The sequence below is a fragment of the Cololabis saira genome, chromosome 8, assembly GCF_033807715.1.
Source record: "Cololabis saira isolate AMF1-May2022 chromosome 8, fColSai1.1, whole genome shotgun sequence".
NCBI lineage: Eukaryota > Metazoa > Chordata > Actinopteri > Beloniformes > Belonidae > Cololabis > Cololabis saira.
This window is the reverse complement of record NC_084594.1, coordinates 40046747-40062352: the sequence shown is the minus strand read 5'-3', so window position 1 is coordinate 40062352 and position 15606 is coordinate 40046747. Positions and strand designations below refer to the sequence as shown.

The window sequence follows — 15606 nt, the reverse complement described above, 5'->3', positions numbered from 1 at the left end:
CTCTCTCTCTCTCCCTCCCCCCGCTCCCCCCGCTCCCCCCGCGCGCTCTGAGTATTACGTCACATCCGCGGCTGCGCAGTGTACTGTTCAGAGAAATTCAAACAAAATGGAGGGAAGCGGTGGTAAATCGAAACGGTCTAAAGTGTGGTTATATTACGGTAAGAGAACTGACGGATATGCGACATGTGTGAAGTGTGAGCGAGAAATTTCGTGCAAGGGGGGAAGTACTTCAAATATGGCCAAACATTTACTCACCCACGGGTTAAATGTGAGGGACTGTGGCATATTTAAAAATAGCGCCAAAACGGAGCCGACGGACCCGACGGTCAGCAACAAGAGCCCGGACTACGTCGACGGCACAGGTTGGTATACAAAAACAGATAATAAGCAAGTCACTTATATTTGAATGAATGACGTTAACGTTACATTTTTGCTAGATAACAGTGTCAGTGAGAGTTCAGGGACAGAGAGCACCAACCCACCCCTCCTCAAGCACCCCTCTAAAAGCATTGAGACTCCCTTCACAATAGCGGCGAAATACAGGGACAAGAAGAATATGAGCCGGGAGCAAACAGAGCAGTGTCACAGAGTAGTGACAAAATTTATAGTGAAGGGGTTACACCCCTTTGCTACTGTTGAATCTGCATCATTCAAGTAAGCTGGCACAACACATTTCTGGTTCTGATTCGTAGCAGCTCCTTTGCTATTTTCTGTATTTTCCTGTATTAAATGAACTGAAAGAGTAACTTTGATATTGTTTGTTGCACCATGGTGATGAAAATGTTTTGTTTACATCCCTGTATATTATTTGGTGCAGCATAATGATATGAGTATTATTTCTTCACAGGGAAATGATCAATGCATTAAATCCCCTCTACAAGCCCCCCACGAGGCATATGCTCTCCAACCACTTTGTACCTGCATGGTACAATGTAGAGAAGCAAAATGTCAAATCAGCATTAGAAAAAGCTAGCAAAGTAGCAATTACTAGTGATGGCTGGACCAGCATTTGCCAGGACCATTACCTAACAGTAACAGCACACTACATTACTGAGGGTAGAATGCAACAGAATGTCCTTGTTACAAAGGCAGTCTACAGAGCACAAACAGGAGATGTGGTGGCAGAGGAAATTGGGGATGTTTTAGATGAGTATGGGATAAGAGAAAAAGTTAGTGCTATCACAGTGGACAATGCAGCCAACATGGATGTAGCCGTTAAAAAGCTACACATCATTAAGATAGGCTGCTTTGCTCACACATTGAATCTTGCAGCTCAAACTATTTACACACTCAACTCAGTTGCAAAATGGGCAGCAAAGATTCGAGAAGTAGTTGTGTGGATGAAGAGGTCATCAATGGCCAAGGTTGTGCTCCGTGAAAAGCAAGACCTTCTTAGTAAGATACTCTGTCAATACACTGCATTGCATTACATTATTCCTCCTATTAAACATCATATTATTATTGTAAATTAAAGTTATTACAGTTATTAAAGTTGTTACATATTAATTACATATTGTTTGTTTTTTATTAATGTTGTTGGTTTGTTTGTTTGTAGAAATAGACAAGAACTCCCTCCTCCTCGATGTCAAAACTCGCTGGAACTCCCTTTTCCTCATGATTGAGAGATTCCTGCAGCAGCACTCTGCTCTTCAAGCAGCCTCCTTAGATCCACGGCTTAGAAAGCCAATGGAGCGTGACAGGTACACATGGGATGGAATTAATGATTCAATTGGATTCATGATTAAATTGAGAATAATTTGATCAACAAACTAGTGTAGTGTGAATTAAGATTAATTAATTAATTAATTATTATTTTGTTTTCCTTTTTTCCAAAACAGACTCTCCAAACTGACCAATGAGGACTACAGAAAAGCAGAGGAATTTATTGAACTCATGGAGATCCTGTACACATCAACCCTTTGTGCCTCAAATGAAAAGAGCTCCACCTGCGGCCAAGTCCTACCAATCTTACAAAAGCTGAAGAACCATTTCACAGTCCGAGATGGAGATTCACTGTTTGTCTCCTGTCTAAAGAAGACAATCTGGACTGATCTATCAAAGCGATATCAGGTAAAAATCAATGTCACTGAGACAAATTCATCATGTATTTTTTATTACTCTAATTAAATCTAAATTACATGTTCATATTTTTCAGACAGACCAGGTGAGAAACTTCCTTGGAGAAGCAACTGCCATGGACCCTCGCTTTAAGCATACGCTAGAGGAAGAGGATGCTGAGGAAGATAAGACAGTGTGGAGCCGGATCAAAGAGAAAATCCTTGCTGCACATGATCCTGCAGAAACAGAACAGGTAATGTCAATTGAATGAATTTAGATTTGTACATATACTGATTTCCTGCACATGTTCTGTATTACTTATTTGTTTCCGACTGTCTGATTACACTTACCTGCTGCAGCTGACAGAGCCTGGTGTCTTCGGCAAGGAGGGACGCAAGCAGACTGACGAGCCAAGAGGGGAGGAGAGCGAGGAATCGGAGGATGAGACTGTTTCAGTGAGTACACTTCAATAAACATTAAACGTTCCTTTAATCATACTTTATTTAAAAAATCAATGATTGTATGTTGTTTTGAGTTTGAATTATTTTTCTTTTCTTTTAAGCTTCAAACTAGGAAGAAGATGAAGCTAACGCCCCTGGAAAAGCTTTTCGCTGAGGATGATATCCTGAAATTGAACACTATCAAACGTGTTGCTGCTGCTGCTCCAGCAATCAAGATCAGGGCAGAAAAAGAACTGGAAATGTATAAGGCCCTTCCTCCAGCTTTGACCTCCGAAGACCCTTCTGCCTGGTGGTGGAGGAAGAGGGATGTGTATCCTTTGTTGTCAGACTTAGCTCTGTCATACCTATGTGTTCAGGCCTCTTCTACTCCCAGCGAAAGGGTTTTCTCAACTGCTGGAGATACAATCAGCACTGAGAGATCCCGTATCCTTCCAGAAAAGGCTGACATGTTGATTTTCCTTTTCAAAAACTGCTGACTTCATATATCACTATGACCAAACCTCTCTTTTTTATTTAGTTTTTTTATGTTTTTGTTATTTGTTTCTGTTATTTACTGCAGGAATTGTTGAAGTTAAAAAAAGGAAGTCCTCCTGATATTATTGTTTTGAACACAGTTTGAATGATGAGAGAGTGATATGTATGTGTGCAGCAGATGTCAAGGAAAGTAAGTGTAAGTGTTAGTGTTAAAATGTCAACTTAAAGTGTTAACATCTATAGTACTGATGTGGATGAAATAAAAACATTTCTGTTCTTGATATATTATATTTATTTACTTTCTAATTAATATTGGTATCGGAATCGGTACTCTCTTTTTTATGTAGTTTTTTTATGTTTTTGTTATTTGTTTCTGTTATTTACTGCAGGAATTGTTGAAGTTAAAAAAAGGAAGTCCTCCTGATATTATTGTTCTGAACACAGTTTGAATGATGAGAGAGTGATATGTATGTGTGCAGCAGATGTCAAGGAAAGTAAGTGTTAGTGTTAAAATGTCAACTTAAAGTGTTAACATCTATAGTACTGATGTGGATGAAATAAAAACATTTCTGTTCTTGATATATTATATTTATTTACTTTCTAATTAATATTGGTATCGGAATCGGTACTCTCTTTTTTATGTAGTTTTTTTTATGTTTTTGTTATTTGTTTCTGTTATTTACTGCAGGAATTGTTGAAGTTAAAAAAAGGAAGTCCTCCTGATATTATTGTTCTGAACACAGTTTGAATGATGAGAGAGTGATATGTATGTGTGCAGCAGATGTCAAGGAAAGTAAGTGTTAGTGTTAAAATGTCAACTTAAAGTGTTAACATCTATAGTACTGATGTGGATGAAATAAAAACATTTCTGTTCTTGATATATTATATTTATTTACTTTCTAATTAATATTGGTATCGGAATCGGTATTCGAAAAGAATCGGAATCGAAATGAGGATTCGAAATAGGAATCGGATTCGATGAAAATGCAAACGATACCCATCCCTAGTCCCATGTATACTCCTCATGAACATTAAAGCTTTTTGAAGGGATTGATGTTCAATAGCAAGCATTAAGTCCAATTCATCTTGTGAGTTTGTCTAACTATGAACATAATTCATCCTTTTTGGAACAATACGTGTTGCTGATTACCCTTTCCTACTTCATTGGGTTTATTAACACAAGTAATGGAGATGCCGGGGATTGAACCCTGGGCCTCATACATGCGAAGCATGCGCTCTACCACTGAGCTACATCCCCTTCGGTGGGTGGTTCTTAAGACAGGAAGACAGGAAGACAGGAAGTTCTAAGAGTTATGAGTTCCATGGAAAACAGTCTGTTGAAGTGTGAAAATTCAGATTTCTCACAAAAGTAGTGCTGCGATGGCCGGGAATCGAACCCGGGTCAACTGCTTGGAAGGCAGCTATGCTCACCACTATACCACCATCGCTCAGTTCTGGCAAATCAACGTCATAATTTCCGCAACACATTGCATGTTGTTGATGCCAAATTCTGACCATACCATCCGAATGTTGCAACCGACATTGAGATTCATCATACCAGGCAACGTTTTTCCAAACTTCTGTTGTCCAAATTTGGTGGGCCTGAGTGAATTGTAGCCTCAGCTTCCTGTTCTTAGCTGAGAGGAGTTGTACCCAGTGTGGTTCTGCTGCTGTTGCCCATCCGCCTCAAGGTTCGACGCGTTGTGCATTCAGAGATGCTTTTCGGCTATTTGGTGAGCCTGAGTGAATTGTAGCCTCAGTTTCCTCTTCTTTGCTGACAGGAGTGGTACCCAGTGTGGTTCTGCTGCTGTGGCCCATCCGCCTCAAGGTTCGACGCGTTGTGCATTCAGAGATGCTCTTCGGCTATTTGGTGAGCCTGAGTGAATTGTAGCCTCAGTTTCCTGTTCTTTGCTGACAGGAATGGTACCCAGTGTGGTTCTGCTGCTGTGGCCCATCCGCCTCAAGGTTCGACGCGTTGTGCATTCAGAGATGCTTTTCGGCTATTTGGTGAGCCTGAGTGAATTGTAGCCTCAGTTTCCTCTTCTTTGCTGACAGGAGTGGTACCCAGTGTGGTTCTGCTGCTGTGGCCCATCCGCCTCAAGGTTCGACGCGTTGTGCATTCAGAGATGCTCTTCGACATACCTCGGTTGTAATGAGTGGTTATTTGAGTTACTGTTGCCTTTCTATCAGCTACAACCAGTCTGGCCATTCTCTTCTGACCTCTGGCATCCACAAGGCATTTGCCCTCAGGAAACTACCGCCCACTGGATATTTTCTCTTTTTCCGACGACTCTCTGTCAACCCCAGAGAGGTTTTTGCATGAAAATCCAAGTAGATCGGCAGGTTCTGAAATACTCAGACCAGCCCGTCTGTTACCAAAAACCATGCCGCGCTCAAAGTCACTGAAACCACCTTAACCATTCTGATGCTTGGTTTGAACTACAGGAGATTCTCTTGACCATGTCTACGTGCCTAATTGCATTGATTTGCTGTCATGTGATTGGCTGGTTAGAAATTTCCATTGAAGAGCAGTTGGAGCAGTTATTTTACCTAATAAAGTGGCCAGTGAGTGTAAATGCATACATATGTATGTGTCCCATTTATACTCCTCATGAACATTAAAGCTTTTTGAAGGGATTGATGTTCAATAGCAAGCATTAAGTCCAATTCATCTTGTGAGTTTGTGTAACTATGAACATAATTCATCCTTTTTGGAACAATCAGTGTTGCAGATTACCCTTTCTTAATTCATTGGGTTTATTAACACAAGTAATGGAGATGCCGGGGATTGAACCCGGGGCCTCATACATGCTAAGCATGCGCTCTACCACTGAGCTACATCCCCTTCGGTGGGTGCTCCTTAAGACAGGAAGACAGGAAGTTCTAAGAGTTATGAGTTCCATGGAAAAGAGTCTGTTGAAGTGTGAAAATTCAGATTTCTCACAAAAGTAGTGCTGCGATGGCCGGGAATCGAACCCGGGTCAACTGCTTGGAAGGGAGCTATGCTCACCACTATACCACCATCGCTCAGTTCAGGCAAATTAACGTCATAATTTCCGCAACACACTGCATGTTGTTGATGCCAAATTCTGACCATACCATCCGAATGTTGCAACCGACATTGAGACTCATCATACCAGGCAACGTTTTTCCAAACTTCTGTTGTCCAAATTTGGTGGGCCTGAGTGAATTGTAGCCTCAGTTTCCTGTTCTTAGCTGAGAGGAGTGGTACCCAGTGTGGTTCTGCTGCTGTGGCCCATCCGCCTCAAGGTTCGACGCGTTGTGCATTCAGAGATGCTTTTCGGCTATTTGGTGAGCCTGAGTGAATTGTAGCCTCAGTTTCCTCTTCTTTGCTGACAGGAGTGGTACCCAGTGTGGTTCTGCTGCTGTTGCCCATCCGCCTCAAGGTTCGACGCGTTGTGCATTCAGAGATGCTTTTCGGCTATTTGGTGAGCCTGAGTGAATTGTAGCCTCAGTTTCCTCTTCTTTGCTGACAGGAGTGGTACCCAGTGTGGTTCTGCTGCTGTGGCCCATCCGCCTCAAGGTTCGACGCGTTGTGCATTCAGAGATGCTCTTCGGCTATTTGGTGAGCCTGAGTGAATTGTAGCCTCAGTTTCCTGTTCTTTGCTGACAGGAATGGTACCCAGTGTGGTTCTGCTGCTGTGGCCCATCCGCCTCAAGGTTCGACGCGTTGTGCATTCAGAGATGCTTTTCGGCTATTTGGTGAGCCTGAGTGAATTGTAGCCTCAGTTTCCTCTTCTTTGCTGACAGGAGTGGTACCCAGTGTGGTTCTGCTGCTGTGGCCCATCCGCCTCTTCGACATACCTCGGTTGTAATGAGTGGTTATTTGAGTTACTGTTGCCTTTCTATCAGCTACAACCAGTCTGGCCATTCTCTTCTGACCTCTGGCATCCACAAGGCATTTGCCCTCAGGAAACTACCGCCCACTGGATATTTTCTCTTTTTCCGACGACTCTCTGTCAACCCCAGAGAGGTTTTTGCATGAAAATCCAAGTAGATCGGCAGGTTCTGAAATACTCAGACCAGCCCGTCTGTTACCAAAAACCATGCCGCGCTCAAAGTCACTGAAACCACCTTACCCATTCTGATGCTTGGTTTGAACTACAGGAGATTCTCTTGACCATGTCTACGTGCCTAATTGCATGGATTTGCCTTTCATGTGATTGGCTGGTTAGAAATTTCCATTGAAGAGCAGTTGGAGCAGTTATTTTACCTAATAAAGTGGCCAGTGAGTGTAAATGCATACATATGTATGTGTCCCATGTATACTCCTCATGAACATTAAAGCTTTTTGAAGGGATTGATGTTCAATAGCAAGCATTAAGTCCAATTCATCTTGTGAGTTTGTCTAACTATGAACATAATTCATCCTTTTTGGAACAATCAGTGTTGCAGATTACCCTTTCTTACTTCATTGGGTTTATTAACACAAGTAATGGAGATGCCGGGGATTGAACCCGGGGCCTCATACATGCGAAGCATGCGCTCTACCACTGAGCTACATCCCCTTCGGTGGGTGCTCCTTAAGACAGGAAGACAGGAAGTTCTAAGAGTTATGAGTTCCATGGAAAAGAGTCTGTTGAAGTGTGAAAATTCAGATTTCTCACAAAAGTAGTGCTGCGATGGCCGGGAATCGAACCCGGGTCAACTGCTTGGAAGGCAGCTATGCTCACCACTATACCACCATCGCTCAGTTCTGGCAAATCAACGTCATAATTTCCGCAACACACTGCATGTTGTGTAATGTTGCAACCGACATTGAGATTCATCATACCAGGCAACGTTTTTCCAAACTTCTGTTGTCCAAATTTGGTGGGCCTGAGTGAATTGTAGCCTCAGTTTCCTCTTCTTTGCTGACAGGAGTGGTACCCAGTGTGGTTCTGCTGCTGTGGCCCATCCGCCTCAAGGTTCGACGCGTTGTGCATTCAGAGATGCTCTTCGGCTATTTGGTGAGCCTGAGTGAATTGTAGCCTCAGTTTCCTGTTCTTTGCTGGCAGGAATGGTACCCAGTGTGGTTCTGCTGCTGTGGCCCATCTGCCTCAAGGTTCGACGCGTTGTGCATTCAGAGATGCTCTTCGACATACCTCGGTTGTAATGAGTGCTTATTTGAGTTACTGTTGCCTTTCTATCAGCTACAACCAGTCTGGCCATTCTCTTCTGACCTCTGGCATCCACAAGGCATTTGCCCTCAGGAAACTACCGCCCACTGGATATTTTCTCTTTTTCCGACGACTCTCTGTCAACCCCAGAGAGGTTTTTGCATGAAAATCCAAGTAGATCGGCAGGTCTACTCAGACCAGCCCGTCTGTTACCAAAAACCATGCCGCGCTCAAAGTCACTGAAACCACCTTAACCATTCTGATGCTTGGTTTGAACTACAGGAGATTCTCTTGACCATGTCTACGTGCCTAATTGCATTGATTTGCTGTCATGTGATTGGCTGGTTAGAAATTTCCATTGAAGAGCAGTTGGAGCAGTTAGCGAAGCATGCGCTCTACCACTGAGCTACATCCCCTTCGGTGGGTGATCCTTAAGACAGGAAGACAGGAAGTTCTAAGAGTTATGAGTTCCATGGAAAACAGTCTGTTGAAGTGTGAAAATTCAGATTTCTCACAAAAGTAGTGCTGCGATGGCAGGGAATCGAACCCGGTTCAACTGCTTGGAAGGCAGCTATGATCACCACTATACCACCATCGCTCAGTTCTGGCAAATCAACGTCATAATTTCCGCAACACACTGCATGTTGTTGATGCCAAATTCTGACCATACCATCCGAATGTTGCAACCGACATTGAGATTCATCATACCAGGCAACGTTTTTCCAAACTTCTGTTGTCCAAATTTGGTGGGCCTGAGTGAATTGTAGCCTCAGTTTCCTGTTCTTTGCTGAGAGGAGTGGTACCCAGTGTGGTTCTGCTGCTGTGGCCCATCCGCCTCAAGGTTCGACGCATTGTGCATTCAGAGATGCTTTTCGGCTATTTGGTGAGCCTGAGTGAATTGTAGCCTCAGTTTCCTCTTCTTTGCTGACAGGAGTGGTACCCAGTGTGGTTCTGCTGCTGTGGCCCATCCGCCTCAAGGTTCGACGCGTTGTGCATTCAGAGATGCTCTTCGGCTATTTGGTGAGCCTGAGTGAATTGTAGCCTCAGTTTCCTGTTCTTTGCTGACAGGAATGGTACCCAGTGTGGTTCTGCTGCTGTGGCCCATCCGCCTCAAGGTTCGACGCGTTGTGCATTCAGAGATGCTTTTCGGCTATTTGGTGAGCCTGAGTGAATTGTAGCCTCAGTTTCCTCTTCTTTGCTGACAGGAGTGGTACCCAGTGTGGTTCTGCTGCTGTGGCCCATCCGCCTCTTCGACATACCTCGGTTGTAATGAGTGGTTATTTGAGTTACTGTTGCCTTTCTATCAGCTACAACCAGTCTGGCCATTCTCTTCTGACCTCTGGCATCCACAAGGCATTTGCCCTCAGGAAACTACCGCCCACTGGATATTTTCTCTTTTTCCGACGACTCTCTGTCAACCCCAGAGAGGTTTTTGCATGAAAATCCAAGTAGATCGGCAGGTTCTGAAATACTCAGACCAGCCCGTCTGTTACCAAAAACCATGCCGCGCTCAAAGTCACTGAAACCACCTTACCCATTCTGATGCTTGGTTTGAACTACAGGAGATTCTCTTGACCATGTCTACGTGCCTAATTGCATGGATTTGCCTTTCATGTGATTGGCTGGTTAGAAATTTCCATTGAAGAGCAGTTGGAGCAGTTATTTTACCTAATAAAGTGGCCAGTGAGTGTAAATGCATACATATGTATGTGTCCCATGTATACTCCTCATGAACATTAAAGCTTTTTGAAGGGATTGATGTTCAATAGCAAGCATTAAGTCCAATTCATCTTGTGAGTTTGTCTAACTATGAACATAATTCATCCTTTTTGGAACAATCAGTGTTGCAGATTACCCTTTCTTACTTCATTGGGTTTATTAACACAAGTAATGGAGATGCCGGGGATTGAACCCGGGGCCTCATACATGCGAAGCATGCGCTCTACCACTGAGCTACATCCCCTTCGGTGGGTGCTCCTTAAGACAGGAAGACAGGAAGTTCTAAGAGTTATGAGTTCCATGGAAAAGAGTCTGTTGAAGTGTGAAAATTCAGATTTCTCACAAAAGTAGTGCTGCGATGGCCGGGAATCGAACCCGGGTCAACTGCTTGGAAGGCAGCTATGCTCACCACTATACCACCATCGCTCAGTTCTGGCAAATCAACGTCATAATTTCCGCAACACACTGCATGTTGTGTAATGTTGCAACCGACATTGAGATTCATCATACCAGGCAACGTTTTTCCAAACTTCTGTTGTCCAAATTTGGTGGGCCTGAGTGAATTGTAGCCTCAGTTTCCTCTTCTTTGCTGACAGGAGTGGTACCCAGTGTGGTTCTGCTGCTGTGGCCCATCCGCCTCAAGGTTCGACGCGTTGTGCATTCAGAGATGCTCTTCGGCTATTTGGTGAGCCTGAGTGAATTGTAGCCTCAGTTTCCTGTTCTTTGCTGGCAGGAATGGTACCCAGTGTGGTTCTGCTGCTGTGGCCCATCTGCCTCAAGGTTCGACGCGTTGTGCATTCAGAGATGCTCTTCGACATACCTCGGTTGTAATGAGTGCTTATTTGAGTTACTGTTGCCTTTCTATCAGCTACAACCAGTCTGGCCATTCTCTTCTGACCTCTGGCATCCACAAGGCATTTGCCCTCAGGAAACTACCGCCCACTGGATATTTTCTCTTTTTCCGACGACTCTCTGTCAACCCCAGAGAGGTTTTTGCATGAAAATCCAAGTAGATCGGCAGGTCTACTCAGACCAGCCCGTCTGTTACCAAAAACCATGCCGCGCTCAAAGTCACTGAAACCACCTTAACCATTCTGATGCTTGGTTTGAACTACAGGAGATTCTCTTGACCATGTCTACGTGCCTAATTGCATTGATTTGCTGTCATGTGATTGGCTGGTTAGAAATTTCCATTGAAGAGCAGTTGGAGCAGTTAGCGAAGCATGCGCTCTACCACTGAGCTACATCCCCTTCGGTGGGTGATCCTTAAGACAGGAAGACAGGAAGTTCTAAGAGTTATGAGTTCCATGGAAAACAGTCTGTTGAAGTGTGAAAATTCAGATTTCTCACAAAAGTAGTGCTGCGATGGCAGGGAATCGAACCCGGTTCAACTGCTTGGAAGGCAGCTATGATCACCACTATACCACCATCGCTCAGTTCTGGCAAATCAACGTCATAATTTCCGCAACACACTGCATGTTGTTGATGCCAAATTCTGACCATACCATCCGAATGTTGCAACCGACATTGAGATTCATCATACCAGGCAACGTTTTTCCAAACTTCTGTTGTCCAAATTTGGTGGGCCTGAGTGAATTGTAGCCTCAGTTTCCTGTTCTTTGCTGAGAGGAGTGGTACCCAGTGTGGTTCTGCTGCTGTGGCCCATCCGCCTCAAGGTTCGACGCATTGTGCATTCAGAGATGCTTTTCGGCTATTTGGTGAGCCTGAGTGAATTGTAGCCTCAGTTTCCTGTTCTTTGCTGACAGGAATGGTACCCAGTGTGGTTCTGCTGCTGTGGCCCATCAGCCTCAAGGTTCGATGCGTTGTGCATTCAGAGATGCTCTTCCACATACCTTGGTTGTAATGAGTGGTTATTTGAGTTACTGTTGCCTTTCTATCAGCTACAACCAGTCTGGCCATTCTCTTCTGACCTCTGGCATCCACAAGGCATTTGTCCTCAAGAAACTACCGCTCCACTGGATATTTTCTCTTTTTCCGATGACTCTCTGTCAACCCCAGAGAGGTTTTTGCATGAAAATCCAAGTAGATCGGCAGGTTCTGAAATACTCAGACCAGCCCGTCTGTTACCAAATACCATGCCGCGCTCAAAGTCACTGAAACCACCTTACCCATTCTGATGCTTGGTTTGAACTACAGGAGATTCTCTTGACCATGTCTACGTGCCTAATTGCATTGATTTGCTGTCATGTGATTGGCTGGTTAGAAATTTCCATCGAAGAGCAGTTGGAGCAGTTACTTTACCTAATAAAGTGGCCAGTGAGTGTAAATGCATACATATGTATGTGCCCCATGTATACTCCTCATGAACATTAAAGCTTTTTGAAGGGATTGATGTTCAATAGCAAGCATTAAGTCAAATTCATCTTGTGAGTTTGTCTAACTATGAACATAATACATCCTTTTTGGAACAATACGTGTTGCTGATTACCCTTTCCTACTTCATTGGGTTTATTAACACAAGTAATGGAGATGCCGGGGATTGAACCCGGGGCCTCATACATGCGAAGCATGCGCTCTACCACTGAGCTACATCCCCTTCGGTGGGTGCTCCTTAAGACAGGAAGACAGGAAGTTCTAAGAGTTATGAGTTCCATGGAAAACAGTCTGTTGAAGTGTGAAAATTCAGATTTCTCACAAAAGTAGTGCTGCGATGGCCGGGAATCGAACCCGGGTCAACTGCTTGGAAGGCAGTTATGCTCACCACTATACCACCATCGCTCATTTCTGGCAAATCAACGTCATAATTTCCGCAACACACTGCATGTTGTTGATGCCAAATTCTGACCATACCATCCGAATGTTGCAACCGACATTGAGATTCATCATACCAGGCAACGTTTTTCCAAACTTCTGTTGTCCAAATTTGGTGAGCCTGAGTGAATTGTAGCCTCAGTTTCCTCTTCTTTGCTGACAGGAGTGGTACCCACTGTGGTTCTGCTGCTGTGGCCCATCCGCCTCAAGGTTCGACGCGTTGTGCATTCAGAGATGCTCTTCGGCTATTTGGTGAGCCTGAGTGAATTGTAGCCTCAGTTTCCTGTTCTTTGCTGACAGGAATGGTACCCAGTGTGGTTCTGCTGCTGTGGCCCATCCGCCTCAAGGTTCGACGCGTTGTGCATTCAGAGATGCTTTTCGGCTATTTGGTGAGCCTGAGTGAATTGTAGCCTCAGTTTCCTCTTCTTTGCTGACAGGAGTGGTACCCAGTGTGGTTCTGCTGCTGTGGCCCATCCGCCTCAAGGTTCGACGCGTTGTGCATTCAGAGATGCTCTTCGGCTATTTGGTGAGCCTGAGTGAATTGTAGCCTCAGTTTCCTGTTCCTTGCTGACAGGAATGGTACCCAGTGTGGTTCTGCTGCTGTGGCCCATCCGCCTCAAGGTTCGACGCGTTGTGCATTCAGAGATGCTCTTCGACATACCTCGGTTGTAATGAGTGGTTATTTGAGTTACTGTTGCCTTTCTATCAGCTACAACCAGTCTGGCCATTCTCTTCTAACCTCTGGCATCCACAAGGCATTTGCCCTCAGGAAACTACCGCCCACTGGATATTTTCTCTTTTTCCGACGACTCTCTGTCAACCCCAGAGAGGTTTTTGCATGAAAATCCAAGTAGATCGGCAGGTTCTGAAATACTCAGACCAGCCCGTCTGTTACCAAAAACCATGCCGCGCTCAAAGTCACTGAAACCACCTTACCCATTCTGATGCTTGGTTTGAACTACAGGAGATTCTCTTGACCATGTCTACGTGCCTAATTGCATTGATTTGCTGTCATGTGATTGGCTGGTTAGAAATTTCCATCGAAGAGCAGTTGGAGCAGTTACTTTACCTAATAAAGTGGCCAGTGAGTGTAAATGCATACATATGTATGTGTCCCATTTATACTCCTCATGAACATTAAAGCTTTTTGAAGGGATTGATGTTCAATAGCAAGCATTAAGTCCAATTCATCTTGTGAGTTTGTCTAACTATGAACATAATTCATCCTTTTTGGAACAATCAGTGTTGCAGATTACCCTTTCTTTCTTCATCGGGTTTATTAACACAAGGAATGGAGATGCCGGGGATTGAACCCGGGGCCTCATACATGCTAAGCATGCGCTCTACCACTGAGCTACATCCCCTTCGGTGGGTGCTCCTTAAGACAGGAAGACAGGAAGTTCTAAGAGTTATGAGTTCCATGGACAACAGTCTGTTGAAGTGTGAAAATTCAGATTTCTCACAAAAGTAGTGCTGCGATGGCCGGGAATCGAACCCGGGTCAACTGCTTGGAAGGCAGCTATGCTCACCACTATACCACCATCGCCCAGTTCTGGCAAATCAACGTCATAATTTCCGCAACACACTGCATGTTGTTGATGCCAAATTCTGACCATACCATCCGAATGTTGCAACCGACATTGAGATTCATCATACCAGGCAACGTTTTTCCAAACTTCTGTTGTCCAAATTTGGTGGGCCTGAGTGAATTGTAGCCTCAGTTTCCTGTTCTTAGCTGAGAGGAGTGGTACCCAGTGTGGTTCTGCTGCTGTGGCCCATCCGCCTCAAGGTTCGACGCATTGTGCATTCAGAGATGCTTTTCGGCTATTTGGTGAGCCTGAGTGAATTGTAGCCTCAGTTTCCTCTTCTTTGCTGACAGGAGTGGTACCCAGTGTGGTTCTGCTGCTGTGGCCCATCCGCCTCAAGGTTCGACGCGTTGTGCATTCAGAGATGCTCTTCGGCTATTTGGTGAGCCTGAGTGAATTGTAGCCTCAGTTTCCTGTTCTTTGCTGACAGGAATGGTACCCAGTGTGGTTCTGCTGCTGTGGCCCATCAGCCTCAAGGTTCGATGCGTTGTGCATTCAGAGATGCTCTTCCACATACCTTGGTTGTAATGAGTGGTTATTTGAGTTACTGTTGCCTTTCTATCAGCTACAACCAGTCTGGCCATTCTCTTCTGACCTCTGGCATCCACAAGGCATTTGTCCTCAAGAAACTACCGCCCACTGGATATTTTCTCTTTTTCCGATGACTCTCTGTCAACCCCAGAGAGGTTTTTGCATGAAAATCCAAGTAGATCGGCAGGTTCTGAAATACTCAGACCAGCCCGTCTGTTACCAAATACCATGCCGCGCTCAAAGTCACTGAAACCACCTTACCCATTCTGATGCTTGGTTTGAACTACAGGAGATTCTCTTGACCATGTCTACGTGCCTAATTGCATTGATTTGCTTTCATGTGATTGGCTGGTTAGAAACTTCCATCGAAGAGCAGTTGGAGCAGTTATTTTACCTAATAAAGTGGCCAGTGAGTGTAAATGCATACATATGTATGTGTCCCATGTATACTCCTCATGAACATTAAAGCTTTTTGAAGGGATTGATGTTCAATAGCAAGCATTAAGTCCAATTCATCTTGTGAGTTTGTCTAACTATGAACATAATTCATCCTTTTTGGAACAATCAGTGTTGCAGATTACCCTTTCTTACTTCATCGGGTTTATTAACACAAGGAATGGAGATGCCGGGGATTGAACCCGGGGCCTCATACATGCTAAGCATGCGCTCTACCACTGAGCTACATCCCCTTCGGTGGGTGCTCCTTAAGACAGGAAGTTCTAAGAGTTATGAGTTCCATGGAAAACAGTCTGTTGAAGTGTGAAAATTCAGATTTCTCACAAAAGTAGTGCTGCGATGGCCGGGAATCGAACCCGGGTCAACTGCTTGGAAGGCAGCTATGCTCACCACTATACCACCATCGCTCAGTTCTGGCAAATCAACGTC

The 15606-nt window shown here is 44.5% G+C and overlaps 1 protein-coding gene and 16 non-coding genes across 19 annotated transcripts; 1 reads left to right on the top strand and 16 right to left on the bottom strand.

Annotated features, from left to right (window-relative positions):
• Window positions 1-96: 96 nt before the first annotated feature.
• LOC133449555 (E3 SUMO-protein ligase ZBED1-like) lies at window positions 97-3902 on the top strand. Of its 3 annotated transcripts, XM_061728718.1 has the most exons (7): window positions 98-362; window positions 848-1395; window positions 1556-1700; window positions 1839-2070; window positions 2156-2311; window positions 2418-2513; window positions 2621-3902. In XM_061728718.1, exons 2-7 carry the CDS (start codon window positions 852-854, stop codon window positions 2993-2995), a joined length of 1548 nt encoding a protein of 515 aa, XP_061584702.1. In that variant the 5' UTR covers window positions 98-362; window positions 848-851; the 3' UTR covers window positions 2996-3902. The 3 variants fall into 3 exon arrangements, with proteins under 3 accessions (XP_061584704.1, XP_061584702.1, XP_061584703.1); XM_061728720.1 differs by lacking the exon at window positions 848-1395 and having other exon boundaries at window positions 97-158; XM_061728719.1 differs by lacking the exon at window positions 848-1395.
• A 277-nt stretch (window positions 3903-4179) lies between these two features.
• On the bottom strand, window positions 4180-4251 carry trnaa-cgc (transfer RNA alanine (anticodon CGC)). Its single transcript has one exon. It is a non-coding gene; the product is annotated as a tRNA-Ala (tRNA).
• A 118-nt stretch (window positions 4252-4369) lies between these two features.
• trnag-ucc (transfer RNA glycine (anticodon UCC)) lies at window positions 4370-4441 on the bottom strand. Its single transcript has one exon. It is a non-coding gene; the product is annotated as a tRNA-Gly (tRNA).
• A 1325-nt stretch (window positions 4442-5766) lies between these two features.
• Window positions 5767-5838, bottom strand: trnaa-agc (transfer RNA alanine (anticodon AGC)). Its single transcript has one exon. It is a non-coding gene; the product is annotated as a tRNA-Ala (tRNA).
• Window positions 5839-5948: 110 nt separating this feature from the next.
• Window positions 5949-6020, bottom strand: trnag-ucc (transfer RNA glycine (anticodon UCC)). Its single transcript has one exon. It is a non-coding gene; the product is annotated as a tRNA-Gly (tRNA).
• A 1430-nt stretch (window positions 6021-7450) lies between these two features.
• Window positions 7451-7522, bottom strand: trnaa-cgc (transfer RNA alanine (anticodon CGC)). The gene has a single exon. It is a non-coding gene; the product is annotated as a tRNA-Ala (tRNA).
• A 110-nt stretch (window positions 7523-7632) lies between these two features.
• Window positions 7633-7704, bottom strand: trnag-ucc (transfer RNA glycine (anticodon UCC)). Its single transcript has one exon. It is a non-coding gene; the product is annotated as a tRNA-Gly (tRNA).
• Window positions 7705-8639: 935 nt separating this feature from the next.
• On the bottom strand, window positions 8640-8711 carry trnag-ucc (transfer RNA glycine (anticodon UCC)). The gene has a single exon. It is a non-coding gene; the product is annotated as a tRNA-Gly (tRNA).
• A 1293-nt stretch (window positions 8712-10004) lies between these two features.
• trnaa-cgc (transfer RNA alanine (anticodon CGC)) lies at window positions 10005-10076 on the bottom strand. Its single transcript has one exon. It is a non-coding gene; the product is annotated as a tRNA-Ala (tRNA).
• Window positions 10077-10186: 110 nt separating this feature from the next.
• On the bottom strand, window positions 10187-10258 carry trnag-ucc (transfer RNA glycine (anticodon UCC)). The gene has a single exon. It is a non-coding gene; the product is annotated as a tRNA-Gly (tRNA).
• Window positions 10259-11193: 935 nt separating this feature from the next.
• On the bottom strand, window positions 11194-11265 carry trnag-ucc (transfer RNA glycine (anticodon UCC)). The gene has a single exon. It is a non-coding gene; the product is annotated as a tRNA-Gly (tRNA).
• A 1052-nt stretch (window positions 11266-12317) lies between these two features.
• Window positions 12318-12389, bottom strand: trnaa-cgc (transfer RNA alanine (anticodon CGC)). The gene has a single exon. It is a non-coding gene; the product is annotated as a tRNA-Ala (tRNA).
• Window positions 12390-12499: 110 nt separating this feature from the next.
• On the bottom strand, window positions 12500-12571 carry trnag-ucc (transfer RNA glycine (anticodon UCC)). The gene has a single exon. It is a non-coding gene; the product is annotated as a tRNA-Gly (tRNA).
• A 1325-nt stretch (window positions 12572-13896) lies between these two features.
• trnaa-agc (transfer RNA alanine (anticodon AGC)) lies at window positions 13897-13968 on the bottom strand. The gene has a single exon. It is a non-coding gene; the product is annotated as a tRNA-Ala (tRNA).
• A 110-nt stretch (window positions 13969-14078) lies between these two features.
• Window positions 14079-14150, bottom strand: trnag-ucc (transfer RNA glycine (anticodon UCC)). Its single transcript has one exon. It is a non-coding gene; the product is annotated as a tRNA-Gly (tRNA).
• Window positions 14151-15338: 1188 nt separating this feature from the next.
• On the bottom strand, window positions 15339-15410 carry trnaa-agc (transfer RNA alanine (anticodon AGC)). The gene has a single exon. It is a non-coding gene; the product is annotated as a tRNA-Ala (tRNA).
• A 102-nt stretch (window positions 15411-15512) lies between these two features.
• On the bottom strand, window positions 15513-15584 carry trnag-ucc (transfer RNA glycine (anticodon UCC)). Its single transcript has one exon. It is a non-coding gene; the product is annotated as a tRNA-Gly (tRNA).
• Window positions 15585-15606: the final 22 nt, after the last annotated feature.